At 42.6% G+C, this 16,928-nt stretch overlaps 1 protein-coding gene across 2 annotated transcripts in view; it reads left to right on the forward strand.

Moving 5' to 3' along the window:
• Positions 1 to 3,478: 3,478 nt before the first annotated feature.
• LOC115405267 (solute carrier family 22 member 23-like) overlaps positions 3,479 to 16,928 on the forward strand; it is a 36,554-nt gene continuing 23,104 nt past the window's right edge. The window contains exons 1-3 of one of the 2 annotated variants that reach the window (XM_030114785.1): positions 3,479 to 4,025; positions 14,608 to 14,711; positions 14,780 to 14,934. In XM_030114785.1, the coding sequence (XP_029970645.1) occupies positions 3,570 to 4,025; positions 14,608 to 14,711; positions 14,780 to 14,934 (715 nt within the window). In that variant the 5' untranslated portion in view covers positions 3,479 to 3,569. Of the gene's footprint in view, positions 4,026 to 8,272; positions 8,287 to 14,607; positions 14,712 to 14,779; positions 14,935 to 16,928 lie in introns of those variants that run through there. The other variant, XM_030114786.1, reaches the window with a different exon arrangement.

Genomic DNA, 16,928 nt, shown 5'->3' on the forward strand with positions numbered 1-16,928 from the left:
TCAACCATTTTTTTAATGTTTTAAACTTTTTAAAGAATTCATACGATCTTATGGTTTGATCTTAGTTACAAAGCTGCTGGAGAAAATGTGGCAACTTTAGATATGTAACTTTCTGCTGTGCAGTTCTGCATGTGGTGAACTCTTGAATCTTTATTCAGTCTTTATTATCACTATAATCTGGAAGACACTTTTCTTTATGATTTTTTCAAATCAGTCTTAAGAGAACAGAATAGAAATAATTTATGTAATTCAAATAGGCTGAAATTGTCACTGAATGTCATATTAATCATGTTTTTTTATCAGAAAAAGGAAGTGATTTGTAACTGCTATCACCTTATGATTAGTTTTAAATAATTAAAACAAAACTGAAGTGACCTTTTTAAAGTTTTTCCTTTGTTTTAGAAATCCTATTCATTTTGAAGCTGTGTTTAAAGCTTTTGTGTGTGTGTGTGTGTGTGTGTGTGTGTGTGTGTGTGTGTGTGTGTGTGTGTGTGTGTGTGTGTGTGTGTGTGTGTGTGTGTGTGTGTGTGTGTGTGTGTGTGTGTTCAAGACAGCTGTGATGAAGATGAGGACCCTAAAGGGACGCTTCAAAATAACCATTGTCTGTGGACAGTTTAAAACTGCATCCATTAAAACCCACCGTGAAGAAACTGTATGAAGATTGAGAGCCTCCTCCTCTGAGGATGAGCTGAATGAACGAGCACTGAAGTGGAAAAATCTCCTGTGGTGCAACGAAATCAGGATTTTCAGCTCTTTCAGGGCCGCTCCATCCAGCTCTGAGCGTCCAGCTTTTCAAAAGACGGCGTCCATGAAGGAGCATGAAGAGACATCTACATAGTAATGCAGCAACATACAGATATTTAAGTGGTTTGTCCCTTGTTGAGTCTCATTAAATAGAAGAACAGGAATAGAAACAGGAAAATAGACACTTTTTAAGATACCAGATGTAATACATGTTTCATTTTTCACACAAAGCATGAATTACTCTCCATAAATAGAATTGTCTTTCTTTAAATTTGCGTTTTCCATCTGTGAAGCTTCCAGCATTATTATAACTTATATTGACTAAATACATCAACATATTCACTTTCATGTGATAGGTTTTATTTACGCAAGCTGGACTGGGATGTGTGTGTGTTTTCAAAGAAATTACTAATTTTTAAAGTGGATTCCTGTCTTGATGTTAGTTTTATGTCTGAGCTTAAAAAAATCCAAATTGTAGAGCCAAAAATAACTTTTTTTTTTTTAAACTAATAGTCAAATTATTGATATGTTCATTCATTCACAGTGCAGTGTATTGCTTGCTGTAGAAAGGCAGTAATAGCCTGAACCTCCACATCCTCTTGGCTCTAAATGGAAATTCCATCAGTAGCTAAGATATTTGTTCCTATTTTGCATAAATACAAATATAGAATGCACAATACATACAAAATATACATGCACAACCTTGTGTATGCATGCATAATACAATGTATTAGTTACTCTTCATGGTTTCTTTTGACTTATTTTCATGTGCAGGACTGATATTAATGTCTATCTTAGTTATTAATCATCAAATAATATGTTGGATAGTGTGGATCTGTCAGATAGGTGTTGAAATTCTCACTACACAGACAGCACTGATTGAAAGAGAGATATTTTTGTGATCTTACAGATGAAATTATGTGTTTTTGGTAAAATATGCAAGTAATTGTAATTATTCATATATGTATATATGTATATATATATATATATATATATATATATATATATATATATATATATATATATATATATATATATATATATATATATGTGTGTGTGTGTGTGTGTATATATGTATATATAAAATTTCAAACTGCCGTAATGTCTATTGCCTTATCTTTTATCATATTTAACATCACCACCAACTAAACAAAATGTAAAATGCATGAACTTAGTGAAAGTGAACTTTATTTTGTACATGAAACTTCCAGTATTTTACAAATTTTAATGTACAGGACCACAGATTAATGTGTCATTTGTTTGAGGTTATAGTTTAAAAAGATATTCTTGATATAAAACAGACTGACCACTGTGACTCTTGAGAATGGTTCATTTTGTTAACAACAATCATATAAATGCTGATTAATCACATGTTTCTATACATATTTATTCACAATGCACAACTGCGCCATCAATCTTGTTGCAGAAGAAACTTAAAAATACACAGTGCATGCATGTCAGTTGCAGCAGAATACCCTTTGTTCCCATGAGTCACACTGGGAACGCAAAAATTCAATGATTCGTCCACTAACATCTATTTAGATGCTTCTTTCAGTGTGCCACTTGAAGTTTTAATGTGCACGATTCAGATGAAAGTGAAGTGTTTTTGAGAAGATATTTGACTTTCAAAATGAATCGATATTCCATATTTCCATTTCATGCCACAGTTTCTAAATGGAACTGAACAAGGTGCATCTTTATTAATGATTTTACAGGTAAATATGGAAAAACATCACTTTAATGCAAATTATTCATTCAAAATACTGTTTTGCATGGTGGGGGGGAGCGGATAAGGGAGCACAGCATTTAAGTTCTCATTCTTCATTCATTCTTTTTAGACAGGACATCTCTAACAACAGTGTATATTTTCATATTTTGCATATATACAAATATTTTAAAAAAATATAGTGTCAGGTTTTTTGGAGGATGTGTTTATTGTGTGCAATAAAAAAGATGAACCACGATAATTACTTTATAGGTATTAGTGTTACGGGAAAAGTGACAGATAAATAAATCATCAATGTTGATTAGTTCCAATGCTGTCATGCACAATTGTCCCGGCAGTGTTTTGCATGCTGGAAACAAGGCGGGGACAGCTCTTTAGTTCCTCCTCTTCCTCCCGCCCCCCTGTTGACAGGACATCTGTACTTTGTATTATTGGTTTTTTTTTTTTCTTTTTATGTTTGCATTAATAAAAATGGGGTGGGGGGGGATACAACATAATCAATGCACAGACAGAAATGTGTGTTTAATAATTTAGTGCGCAGAAACTCGTGCGTAAATTCTCCTGTCGGTTTGTGCTGATTCCTGTTTGAATGCGTTGATTGTGTCAAAAGAGAGAAGTGACAGAAGTGTGCTGGGAGTTGTGAGCGCGGAGGGTGTTTGTTGCCCCGTGGGCGCGCGGCGGACGGAGGTGTGTCGCTCCCGGTGCTCACAGGTGGCCATGTTAGGGTAGAGTCGGGCTTTCCGGGCAGGTGTGTTACCTGTGGCTCCCTCCCCGCAGGAAGCGCACGGAGCCGCCCGCCTCGACGCGGCTGTCTGTCTTCCCGGTCCGCCTTCGTCTCGCGGTTCCCGTTTCGGTGCGGACGGAGGGCGACGCGCGTCTCGTTTCGCTCTCCGCTGATTGACTGCGCACGGCTTCCACCGCCGGAGCTGGGGGCATTGACGCATTGTGGAGTCGACAGGGGGTGTTGGAGGTGGAGGAGGAGGAGGAGGAGGAGGCGGCGGCGGCGGAGGAGGAGGAGGAGGAGGAGGAGGGGGGGATAAGCAGCACTGCAACCCCGGCTTCGCTTCACATCGGAGGCATCTATCGTGAAAACCCCGCGATGGCCGTGGTGCAGCTCGAGAGCGGGGACCACCAGCCGGAGAACGGCTTCGTGTCCCCCGACACCACCTCCCCGGGGCCGCTCACACGCATCGACGGCTCCGTCCTGCCCTTTCTCGGGGGATTTGGGAAGTACCAGAAACAGCTGATCGTGCTGACATGGATTCCGGCGTTGTTCATCGGATTCAGCCAGTACTCGGACAATTTCCTCCTCGCGCAGCCGAACAACACATGCATCCAGCCGCTGGCCAACCACAGTAATCAGAGTACCGGCGGCTACTCCTCGCTGCTGGACGCGCCGAGAAACGCCAGCGCGCGCCCGGCGTCTATTTACGCCAATGGGAGTTACGGCGGATTCGGCTCCGGCGGCCAAAATGACAGCACGAGCACGCAGTGTCGGTGCAGTAACTGGACCTTCGAGCTGCACACCGGGCTCGTGCAAAACGTGGTCACGAAGGTAAGAAGGGAATCCTTTCTATAGTGTTAATGCATCAGTGATACCCCCATCCACATGGGCGGGGAGGAGGAGGGAGGGAGGGAGGGAGGAGGAGGGGGTGCCTGAGGGCCCGGATCCCCCCCCCACACCTCTACCTACCCACCACCACCTCTCGTGAAGGTAATCATCCCCACCCAGAGATGTAATTCCTGGATCTGGATCCTGCTGCACTCCTTTATCTTCTCCATCCACCATTCATCTGCAGCATCCTCCACATAAAAAAAAAAAACAAAAAAAAACCAAAGTGTCAGCCGGACCTCTTCTGTGCCACACATGTGAGTCATCCTCCAGCAGCTGACCCACCAGGGATGCACAGTTTCACAGTTTAACCCCCCCCCCCCCCCCCATCAAACCATCGGGGGCTGTGGAATCTGCCATTTGTCTTCATTCACAGAAAACACATGTGTCCCTTTTTGATCTGGAGCAAAGGTCATTAGTGCACTCTTTAAGAGAGAGCAGTCCCATCCCTGGCCAAACACCGCCCGCCCCCGCCGCTGCCCTAACCAAACAACTGGGTTCAGATAGTCTTGTACTTGTGATTGTGGACACTTTAGGTATGATTGTGCATGTGTGCAATGCCTGAACAGTCAGATCATTAAAAAGCCTTCTCCCGGCTGGAGACAGGCGGTGTGTGTCTGCAGCCAGCACAGTTGGAGGAAGGGTTTTTATATCTGATTACACCAATCAGCTCTTCTCCTGTTCTGGATGCTGCATGCCTACATCACTCAGGATCCGTCAAACTTGATGTTGCTATTAATAAAATAAATGAGAATACTTGGATTGAGACTGAAATGTTCAGCTCAGTCCACTGCTAGATACTCCGATTACTTGACGCCCACTCGCACAGGGCAGCAAAAAAAAAAAAAAAAAAAACCACGTTTTAATCTGTAGCAGCCTCACTTCTGAAGAATTTGGCAAGCCTGTCATAATGAAAAGGCGTCTGAGGAAGAGTTTGATTTGGAGCTCACAGAGAGGGAGAGGGTTGGCTCGCGCCGAGCTTTCACCCGCCGTCATGCCAGCAGTCCACCTGCTTATCGCTGATAATGTCCCCATTTTGCATTTCACTGCTAAAATGACTTGTAATTTAGGCGGCGGGTCCAGATTCTGATGCTTTAATTCTGGGTTTCCTTTCAGCATCCGCGGGGCGATTAGAGGGGTGGGGTTGTGCAAAAGGCCAAGCTGTCCTGATCTGTAGCTGCACATGAAGTCATTTGCACTGGAGATTTATTGGATGGATCAAAAGTCAGAACATTTTAGTCTCTCTCATGGGTGAAAAATGGGGGAAAAAAATGCAAAACTCCCCCTGCCTCTTTACTGTCGTGCCGGCATTGTGGCTTGTAGGTACCAACATTTGTGTTGCTTTTGCACACATACCCAGAATGTCATGTTGATACTACCACCACTGCAGATCAGTGGCAGGTCTAGCACTCCCGTGTCCTCCCTGACCCCCCCCCCCCCCCCCCCCCCCCCCCCCACACACACACACACACACACACACACACACACACACAGCCGTCTACATTCTGACAAGGTCACCGGCAGAAGAAACTGATCGGGTCTCGTCTCCGGCCTCGTCCCTGCCGACAACCTGTTCCCTGGTCTTCCAAGGCCCCCTTTTTTCCCAGCGCAGAGGAGCCGGGGATGTGACACCACCACGCAGCGGCGGGATGTGATGACTGGGCATTTCTGCCCGTGTTTGGATTGCGTAGGCATAACTGCACATGACTGGGCTCAGCTATCCGTGACACTCTATCCCTAAAAAGCAGAGCGCGGTGCCAACGCTGACGAAACCCGGCAGTGTCCCTGTCAGAACGCAGCAACAGATCCGGGCCTCACCCCGCTCTGCTATTGCCGAGCACAGATACTGTTCAAGTAACTAGTAGGATTACTTTACTGGAGGGAATGTGCTGGATTTGTCAGTCCCTGTGTGTCCCTGTCAGTTTAATGACTGATTTATCTGTTAGGTGACACCAGTTAGTGGGTATAAGATGCTCTATAATCTGGATGTTAGCGTTTCTTGATGTGTTTCCTGTGATTTTTCTACATGTTAAGGACAAATTATTGGTTATATATTTCATCCTTTGATTGAATTAATCTCCCCAACCCCTTCTAAAGTAGATCTGACCTGATCTCTGAAAGGGATAGCTTATGCTCTTAGACATTGAACCGATGTTGTTAATAATGGACAGCATGGATGTTTTCACTCTGAGCCAGGCAAGGAATCTGCACGACAGGAGAAAAACATCCCATATCTTATCTCAGGTTGACACAGAAAGAAGGGGCTTTTGATGGAGGCAGTGGTGAAGGATCCAAAGTGGTTAATGTGGAGACCCATCCTAATTGAGTCAAAGCTCTCCTCAGGGTCCGTCTTAATTGAGCTGAGCCTTTTGAAATGAGAATGTATCATTACTCAGAGACAGACTCTCTCTGCAACCTGCCCCGATCGGCTGCTGTTCAGACGGGTAGCAGCTGCACGCTCTGCCCGAAACAGGCCTGAGAACCTTTTTAAGGATCAGATTAACGTCTCCACCAATCATGGCTGATATTTGTAAGTGGAGCTCTTTCCACTTAGACTGAACGATATTCAGACTTTAAATCTAAACTAAATCTGTCTAAATGGGTTGTGGCCAGTAGGTTAGATCACCAAGATGTTTAATTTGTAATTATGCTGAGCTTTATTAAAACAGATTTCTACACTGAAAGGTTAATACCAGATCGAAGAATCTATTGAAACTTCAGCAACTTGTTCAGATAAGATACTTTTATTCAAAACATTTCAAGCCTATTTTATTTACAAAAAGATATTATATATATTTGGTTGGGTTTTCAAATATTATATAATTTGGTGCATTTTTTCATGCATGCTGAATCAACTCTTCTGTTAATCCCACAAATCCACAATCTTTATAAACGTAGCACCGTTTGACAACATATCTCCTCACTTTCGGTGCTATATCTTTTTATTTTATGGTGATTAGTCACATGTAGGCGATTGGTGACTCAGTCTCTGTGTTTGTTCAGGACACTGCCAAAATTTAAGGCATGCCTGACAAAAATGATCATGTCCCATCATGTAAATACCAAAGAGAAAATATCAAACTGATTCCAGGTTTCTTATTCATCTTTGGATATAAAGACGGATCAGGAGTCATAGATTTGTTGGTGTGTTCCTCACAGACTCCCGATCCCTAAAATATTGAGTCTTATTGTGTTTATAAGAAGAGAAACAAGGCTGCACTTCTTCTCTAGAATCAATTTGAAATGTTTACCAAGAAAAAGGGATGCCGTTGTATTGATTCCTCACCTGTAAATTCATTTTGCGTCAAGTCGAGCGATGAAAAATTCAGTGTTGCTGTGAGGAAGTTCTTACGGGCCTTTCTGATCTACTCAACTCTAATCTGCTTTTATTTTAACAAAATTTGTGTCTGATCCTGCAGTTCACCTCAGCTCATGTGATGAAGTTTGGTTGTGTAACAGATATACAGTTTGAGCCACCAAGTATCCCCCCAAACTCCTGTTTTTGAATTGTTTGAGGTAAACTGAGAAACGGGGAGAACGCACAAACTCTCAAAAGCCACCAACCTCCAATCAAGACTCAAACCACAGGTTTTCTGGCTACGAACTCAAGTGTGAACCTCGCTGTGCGTTTTAATCAAGTATTTTCATGTTTCTTCCTTTTTTTTTTTACCAATCCATACCATCTGTCAACTATCCAACTGTAACTGGAGTCATATTACTGCATGTCAGAGCTCACGCTATCGGCCTCAGAGTGTAGGTTGAAGCATTGTGTATTGTGTGTGTGTGTGTGTGTGTGTGTGAGTGAGTGATAAGGAAGATATGTTGTAGAAGTGCTTTGACGGGTACACCCAGGCTCAATATCGCTGTCCTGGAGGTCGCACACCCATAGATCTGAAAGATGATACCCGCGCGGGCCTCGGCGCTCCGTGTCCCTTCACACTGTTGTTTACCCAGCTGGCCCGCTCCTTCCACCGAGCGCCCATCGGCGAGGGACACTCTGAAACGCTCTCAGCTGTCGAAAGGCGAAGGCCTCGACGCAGATAGGCAGCCGTGCACAATGACCGCCTCTCACTGCGTCAGCTGGTGAGGGAAAGACGCTTGTGTGACCAGAAGATAAAACTCTGCTGAGGCTGTGTGTGTGTTTGTGTGTGTTGTTCCTGATAAGTGCTGGCTGGTCGGAGGGAGGAGCGGGGAGCATTGTGGGGTATGTGACCCGTGGCCGTGGTTTAAGGTTGTTTTCGGGATCATGTGACGGAATTCACAGTGACACAGATGTGTAGCTACAGTGAACGGGACCTGATGAATAATAGATTGACAGACAAAGGTTTGTTGTTTTGCTTGCCGTCACTGCTGATTACAGGAAAACAGAACCACCGGCGGCCGACTTGTCAAACGTTCATGTGACGTTCAGTGTGATCTGGATGCTACAGGGTTAATTTACCCCTCAGAGTAAAGTCCCTCTGGCTGCATCCCCACTGTCACATGTATAGACTTCCCTTTTTGTCTCCCTTTCACCACATAGCAACAGCCTACACCGATCAGCCGTAACATTATGACCACCTGCCAAATATTTTTAGATCCTCCTTCGTGACTGAGCTGGACCTCTGAAGATGTGTTGTGTTAACTGGCACAGAGATGTTAGCTGGAAATCCTTTAAAGCCTAGATGCTGTGAGGTGGGACCTCTGAGGATTAGACTTTTTTTGTCTAGCACATCCCACAACTGCTCCATTGGATTGATATTTCAGGAAATTGGAGATCATGTGAACGCCCTCGTTTGACTGGCCAAAGCCAGATTAATGCAACTCTAATATGAGCAAAGCTAATCTCAAACCCTTGGAAACTGATTTTATATATGTTTAAATCGCCTCTCAAAACTGTAATTAAAAAAAAAAAGTGCTACATATCAAAGTAGCATCCATATTGAAGGTAGGACCTAAAGTTTTCCATTGCTAAGAGCATTGGATTGCTCCACCGGCTCTCCTTCTGCCCATAACACATCCTGATGCAGATCATTCCTCAAGGAAGCATCTCACCCGATCATCCATGTCAAAATAAACCCTCATCAGAGGACACCACCTCCTGCTTCTTTAAAGAAACGGATATTTCCTTCACCTGTCAGTAGTCCTAATGTTAAGGCTGATAGGTGTGTGCGTGTGTGTGTGTGGTGTGGTGTGTGTATTTACAGCGTCTGTTTGCTCTCGCTCGCCCTGCCTTCACAGTAGTTTGTTTTTCTCGCTTGCCCTCACCTACGCTACCGTCACATTATAGGATTTCAACCCCTCGGTACGGCAGCAGCTCTAAAACTTGCACTTGGAAGCAGACGGAGTCGGATAACCTCAGCGATGGTCTGTTGCTAGGCAGTAACTATGCAGCAGTCTCTCCATGTGTTTTCTGCCTTCTCCTCCTCACAGCTGCTCTCAAGCATCCCTTCCTCTTTCACCCGTTATCTGCTCCATACCTCACTGTCGGCTTTATCCCTTTGCAATTGCCAACATGTCTGTAAACATCCTTTTGTTGCATCATATACTCCTTTATCGCCCCCCCCCTCCCCTCCCCTCCCTCCCCGGCTCTCGTGTGCTTGTCCTTCCCCTCCCTCCTGGCCTGCTCCGTTTCTTTTGAAACCCCCGCCCACCGCTTTGTAGTTCACCGAGTGCAGAAATGTGCAGCTGTGGTTGATGAGAGCGCCGTCTGAGCCTCGCCGATGTGGACCGATTCATCAGTCGTTGGAGAGAGGTCAAGAGACTCCCCACAGATTCTGACGGATCCACTTATTGTTTCACAATTTTCTGTCGGCGAATAGTCATTCGTGTCCACCCTGTCCCGAGACACTGGCTGTTGTTCATTATCCCCAATTTAAATAGGCAATTTCGAGAGACGATCTACACGGACCTGACCCGAGGTCGCTTTGGATTTGAAGTTTAGAGATTTGCTGTCACTGGAATAAACGGTGTTTGGAATAATTTGCGTAAAGCAACCGATCATCAACTTTATTTACAGCACACACTGAAAACAGTGTTTTAGATAGTGCTTTGACAAAAACAAAATTGCTTTCACACTTGGGGTTAATGGGAGGGGTTAATAAAAATTAACAAGCAGGTTTATAAAAGATGCTGTCGCTTAAAAATAAGTCTGTAAGAGTTCGTTTGACTGGGAGTTTGAAGGAAATTACAGATTCTTCCAGCTTTATCTCAACTGGAACGTTTTTTTAAAAGCCTTGATGGAAAAAGCCCGATCAAATTTGGGTTTTAAGTCTCAAATTTACAATGTCTAAAAGGCTTTTTTTAGGGATCATATTTGTCATGTTGTAAAGGGTATAGAAAATGTTTTATGTCAGTTTGAAAATGGACAGAGAACCTTTGGAGAGCTGAGATTTGGAGGATATGGTTAAAACCTGTAGAGAGACTAGCTGCTGAGCTCTCAACCAGCTGGGGACAGGAAATGCATTTTCAAGAATTTTAACCATTTGAAAAGATCATTTTCATGATGGAGTGAATTGAATTTTTAACTAATTTAAATTTGGAGATGGACCAGATCTGAATCAACAATGATCTGGAAAGGTTTATGTTGTCAAAGATTCATTGGATCTTACTGATTTTGTTGGCAGTCTGTTGGAGTCGTCTATGTTGGTGCTGTAATTTGTGGAATCAGGCAGGATTTTTTCACATTTGGATTTATTAGGCCATCCAGCTGTTTGTCATGCCAACCATCACCAGGCCTTTTTTGATGACTGCAACATCATGGCATGTAGCAGTCATATGTGATTAATAAAACTTACTAAAAGTCATTATGTGTTCACGGTTATTATTTAGCTAACGTCCCATTTACTGGCAAGAATGTCTCATTCATCAAACTCGTTCCATCTGACAGAACATAAAGAAGCAACATTAGCCTATATCTAAAGTAGCTGTAATTCACGTCATGTGCTTTGATGAAGGTCAACTACACTTTGTAAGAGCTATCTGCTTCTTCAAAAGCTACTGAAAAATGGCTTTGTTTTTTATGAGTGAAGACATGAAAGAATGAATGAGCCAGCTGTTTTCGTTCTCTCCTGCTCACGGAGCACATTGTTAGCTTTAGCATCAGGAGTTACTCTTCCATTAAACTCACATCTATCAGGAGAAGAGCGTCTCATTAATCCTGAATCAACTCGGTCCTCAATGTAAGATAATGCCTCACTGGAAGTAGCATTAGCATCTTTCTCTCTCTAACTTTAGCTCAGCTGCTTCATAGCAACACTACAATATCAGTAAGTAACGCAAGGTGACTTTCTGTAACGCTGACTACGATTGCAACTAATCATAACAGACGGGATTCTTTGATTAACTCGTTTGGCTGACGCTTTGGAATACAACATATTCGTGTTTTGACTTGTAAAATCAATGGCATTCTCTCTGTGTGCAGGCACATTTCAAAAGTTCCTCACATTGAGGTGTTGCTGTTGACATGTGACTCAAACTGATGTCAGCGTTTTACAGCATTGATTATCAGTCCTGCACAGTCGCCAAACGTAAACTTACTGTTCTCCTGTAATCCCCTGGAAGTTTCATATCAGTGAGGTGTTGGTTAGTCACTGTCTCAGAGGATGACAGACTCTATTTTTTGTTTTGTTTTTTTTTTTTTTTTTAATACCCTTGGTCGTTCTGTGATTGTGCAACAGGAACTTGTTTCCCTCCCTCTTGTCTTTTATTTTTTTTCCCCTTTCCTGTGCTGACATCAATACTGAAACCATGAATGAGTGGCATGCCTGGATCATGTGATGGCTGGGTGGCTCTGGGTAATCCTGGAGCGTTCCATTCTGAACAGGTCACTATGGCAGAGGTTATGAGAGGTTAGAGTCCTTCTGAGGAAAAAAATACAAGAACAAGGTCCATGTCGCGCTCCGGCACAGACCATAATTACCGTATAAATGCAAATATACCTTTCTCAGCCATACATCATCTGTTCATGTTCATAGAGAGGTTTGCTTAGTAAATAAGACTTATTTAAGGTCAGAGTTGATCAGCATTGCATGAATTATTCTCCTGTGCATCTGTACATAAGCCACAGAGACCTGGAAAGCACATGCTACCTTGAGAAAAAAAAGCAATACCTTTGTGTTTTCACAATTTCATGTATTTACCTAGAGTTCTTCATGTCAGTTGTCCCAAAGTTGGGGTCTGGAACCACCTTGCTGTATGTAAAGTTCATTTTATACTGTGTGTATTTTTGAAGGGTTTCAAATCTGAATGATGCTGCATGGAGTCATTCGTAAAAAGATCTGTTGAGGTATCAAACATTACCGACCAGCATGGTAAAGTATCTAAATTATTCGGTTTCAATTGTTATTTTTTTTCATTAGAACACAATTCCCAGTCCAGTTTTGCATGACATTGAACTGAACAAGTGACGTCTACAAAGGTGCTTCATATTATGGATATAACCCATATGATGGCATTAAGCCTTATCTAAATAAAGTGAGGCTCCTTCCATTCTTCTCTTGGTAAATGTGAACAAACATTTTAAATATGACAGTCTGAGTTATTTTATCGTTTTGAAAGTTTAAATGATATAAAAAAAGCAACATGGAAATAAAAGTTGCCAAACTTAAAAATTGACTTGAATTTAATTACCTAGCACAGTTTGATTTGACAAATTCACCTTAAAAAAATCCTGATTGTATTATTATTTTTTTCTTACAGTGGGAAAGCTCACGTGTTTCTATTGTGCTTTGATATTGTTAAGAGCAGCACTTGACGATTATTGCTTGTGCTGTACTCGAAGCCTATTTGTCACAACTTGTAGCTACTGGTGAGGGAGAGAAAAGGAGCAGAGCGAAGGGAGTGCTTGGTGCATGCAAAGGCAGGTACACACAGCATTGTTTGCGCTGTAGGACTGGCTCTGCTGTGGAGGGAAAAATGAGACGAGGCTGAGTCACCTGGAATCACTTGACAGCCCCTCACAGGAGCCTCGGAAAAAACACCCACAGTCATAAGTGTTTGTTCATGAGGATTTGACCTCCATTATCCACGATTCATAAATATAGATCAGGGTGTTTGTTTACAGAGGACAAGACAGGGGATTCTCCAACCTTAAATGTGAAACTTGATCTGAAAATCTGAGATTTGCATCTACGCCTGTTTGTGGAGGAGAAAATGATTTGAGTCATTATTTCCCCCAAACCGCATTTGAACTGCAATTATGCAATTTTAAAAAAAAAGTGTTATGTGTCTAGCACCTAAATAAAGAACTGAAGACTATTTCCTCACACCAGTAACCAAGCTTGAGAGCTAATGTATACATGATAGAGCATTTCTCTGTTCCACTTCAGGTTTTTACTTGTTTATTGTCAGATTTGAGCGTTCCAACTCATCATGTGAACCAATAATCTTTTTTGTCACTTCCCTGGACATTAAAAGATCACATAGAAATGTCAGAGTTATTGTCCATTAAGGTGCCACGAGTTACAGAAGCACAGTGTAATACGGCCATTGGGGTATTCCAAGGATGAATGTCCACCATTCTTCCACTGATGTTACTGCAAACAGGGGTCGTAATCTCTATGAGGGTCCATCCAGAAACATGCACTGTTCCACCAACTAAGCAATGCTTCTGGGATGATTGGTGACCGTGTTGAGACTGGACCAGTTAGCATCTTCACAGAATGTCAGATTGAGATGGTTCGGTCTGTCCATGAGGAGGATGATTCTGGTAATGATTTGTGTTAACAGAGCTGTACTCTATACTGGACTCATCCACAAGCTGATTGTTCTCTGTTCCTCCAGAGAGCGTCTCCAGCAGCTATTCCACTGGAACTGTTGCCAACATCTTGTGATTGATGTAGAATGAAGCACGAAGCCATCAGATCTGTTAGACCTACTAAATTCATGCAAAATGCTAAATGTGCACCATTCTTCTATTTGAGGGTCTGTTGCTGATTACTGGAACTCGGTAAGTCTATAGCAGGAGTGCCAAATCTAGGTTTTGTATGTTTTAGATGTCTTGCCGTTTCAAATCGCTTGTCTTTAGGTTCCTTCAGAGTCGGCTGCAGCTCTGTACAGTGTTCACAAATGAGGGCAACAATAACTGAGATCCAGATCAGACGCTTCTGTCTGACCATGATGAAAAGGATTCAGTCAGTTATTGGCGCTAACAGGGTTAGTTCTCTCCACTGGTTGCATCCAGACGGATGAACATGCGCCGTCCTTTCCTTCCAGGAGCCGTTCAAAGCAGCTGCGACTGTTGCCGATTGAAAGAGATCGGGTCTGTCTGTCTATGAGGAGAAGGATTCTTAGGGTCATACTCTCTGCTAATTCAATGAAAAAGTCTGATTTTCACTTTGTGTTCATCAAATCTTTTCTTTACCTGACCCATTAATTAGCAAGAATTCAACTTTAAACATTTGGTTATGAAATATATACAAAAAAGACAAAGATGTGATTTGTTGAGTGTCCATGGTGATGGGATACATCCCAGAAATCTGCGAAGAAAGAGCATTGAAAATGTCGATGACAGCATTTCGTTGAGTTGCCTATTTTGTCTCTGCAGTGGAGTCTGGTGTGCGACTCGGCGTGGAAGGTGCACATCGCAAAGTTTTCCCTCCTGGTGGGATCCATCTTTGGATACCTGGTGTTTGGGATACTCGCCGACTGGTAAGTTCTTCGCACCACACACTCTTAAAGTAAAACTAGAGTTTCGCTGAACGTCGCGTTCTCTGCAGGTTCGGCCGACACCCCGTGCTCATCATATCGGTGCTGTTCATGCTGGTGTTCGGGCTGACCGTGGCTTTTTCCGTCAACGTGCCCATGTTCAGCACGCTGCGCTTCTTTGAGGGCTTCTGCCTGGCGGGGATCACGCTCTCGCTCTATGTCCTCAGTGAGTATCCTTCCATTACGTTCTTAATGCTACACTTCCTGTTGTTTCAGTTGATACCTGAAGCTGCTTTCGGTGCAGGAAACACATTCGGCTTAGGAATTCAATCCAGCATGTCTACTGGCTGCAGAATTAGGAACTTCATGAATCATCACATATAATGCTAAACATGTGGCTGTGACTCAATTGGAAGGTTTCAGTTTTGGTTTCCCATCTCTACTTGTCAAAATGTCCTTGAGCAAGGCACCGAACCCCAAACTGCTTCCACTGAATGGATAGAGCCCTTTACCCATCCCTGTTTGACAAGCATGTTGAATATTTTTGCCCAAAATCTGATTGATATTTGCTTCACTTGCTTTAAAATATATTGTTTTTAGATTTTCTAACATGAAGTAATGCTTGTACTGGAGCACTGAGAATTTGAATGTTTGCAGAAAGCAGATTCGGGAGTTAGGGGAGCTGCAGAAAATGGTGCAGGAAGCACAGCGCTCGCCCGCGGGAAGCTTCAGGATGAAATATTAGTGCTTTGCGGTCGGACTGGTTTGTTGGGCTCAGTGTGTACGAAGCAGGAGCGGCTCTCACACTCGAATCCCTCAGAAAAACAATGAACTACCAGTTCATAAGTAAACAACATGACATTAAGCAACAGTAGAGTAATACATAATACATAATGGATTGATACAGAAATAAATTAAAGGTTTGAAGTACTTTTTAAAGTCTTAATATCCTGAGAAAAAAAAATCATAGTCTGGGAAAAAAAATAAAATAAAACATTGAGTACTTTTTCTGATTTTTCATCTGTTTGAATTATTTCAAAATCTCTGATAACCAGTTTAACTGATTTCTACTAATGTAGATATTTTTCATCTGCTTTCAGGTTTTTTTATGGATAAGTAAATAAAACACATAAAATAAATTGAGAACATAAACAAGTTTGTCATTGATTTTTTTCAAATTCAAAGTTTCAACCTCTGTTATTTTGAATCTTAAAAATATTTTAAAAGTCTTTATAATATGTGGTAAATTGCCCTTTAAGTGTTAGATGAAGACATAAAGACCATAGACCTTATTTTAAAAGTGAGAAATTTGTATTCATGTACTTTGCCTTGGAAAAAAAAATCAGCATCTCATATTTCTATCATCACTTCTTTCGGAAATGTATTTAATTTTGTCCTAACGAATCTCATAAAATGCGTAAAAGTATTTGATTTGCTTATTTTTGAACATTAGATTCAATTCATTCCTCATTTGTTTTGAATGTAAACTTTTTGAATCATTATCTCAGTAACTTCTCCACGAGGTGTGTATGGCACATTGGATTCTCATTCTGGAGGACTAACCAGTTTCTAAACTTTAATCTCTAAATTCACCTCCTTGCTTTCTGTTGAGGCTGCAGCAGCGTGAGATCGATAATCTAAAGACCCAGTCCCGCTTCAAACAGCCTGCCTCCTGATCGGTGGCAGTTTTAAAGAACCTTCTGGCCTCTTCGCCGGCTCTTTAAAAGCCTCTGCGGCCGCGGTAATTGAGCGGTGAGGAGGGAGGTCGTGGACGTGCAGGCAGGCGAGGACCAAATGATGAAGGAAGGGGCCCTCCGTGTCCTTGTCGCTCTAATTCACTCCACGCTGTATACCTTGAAAGGGTTTACCGCTCGCCCATAATGGACGGACTGTGCAGTCGGGACAAAGGAGCCGGAGAGGGGGCGGAGCCACGGGATGGTACGGCGTCATATGAAATTTAAACAAACTTGCCATCTGCAGCCGTTGTTTTCATCAGTTTCCGGTCGAGTGAATCCGCCGCCTGCTGCTCGCAGGCAGACGGGACGGCGTTGCCCAACACTTTTTAGAGATTTGACATTCCTGCAATGTAAACCTGAACGACGTGTTCTCTTCATTTGTTTGCTTTTCTCCCGTTTCTGCCTTCGTTTTGTCGTCTTTTCTCCTACAAAGACGGGGGATGGCTTTTGTGAGGCAACTGAAAGCTGCATGCAGCACATTTTA

Source organism: Salarias fasciatus, chromosome 18, assembly GCF_902148845.1.
Source record: "Salarias fasciatus chromosome 18, fSalaFa1.1, whole genome shotgun sequence".
In the NCBI taxonomy this organism is placed as follows: domain Eukaryota; kingdom Metazoa; phylum Chordata; class Actinopteri; order Blenniiformes; family Blenniidae; genus Salarias; species Salarias fasciatus.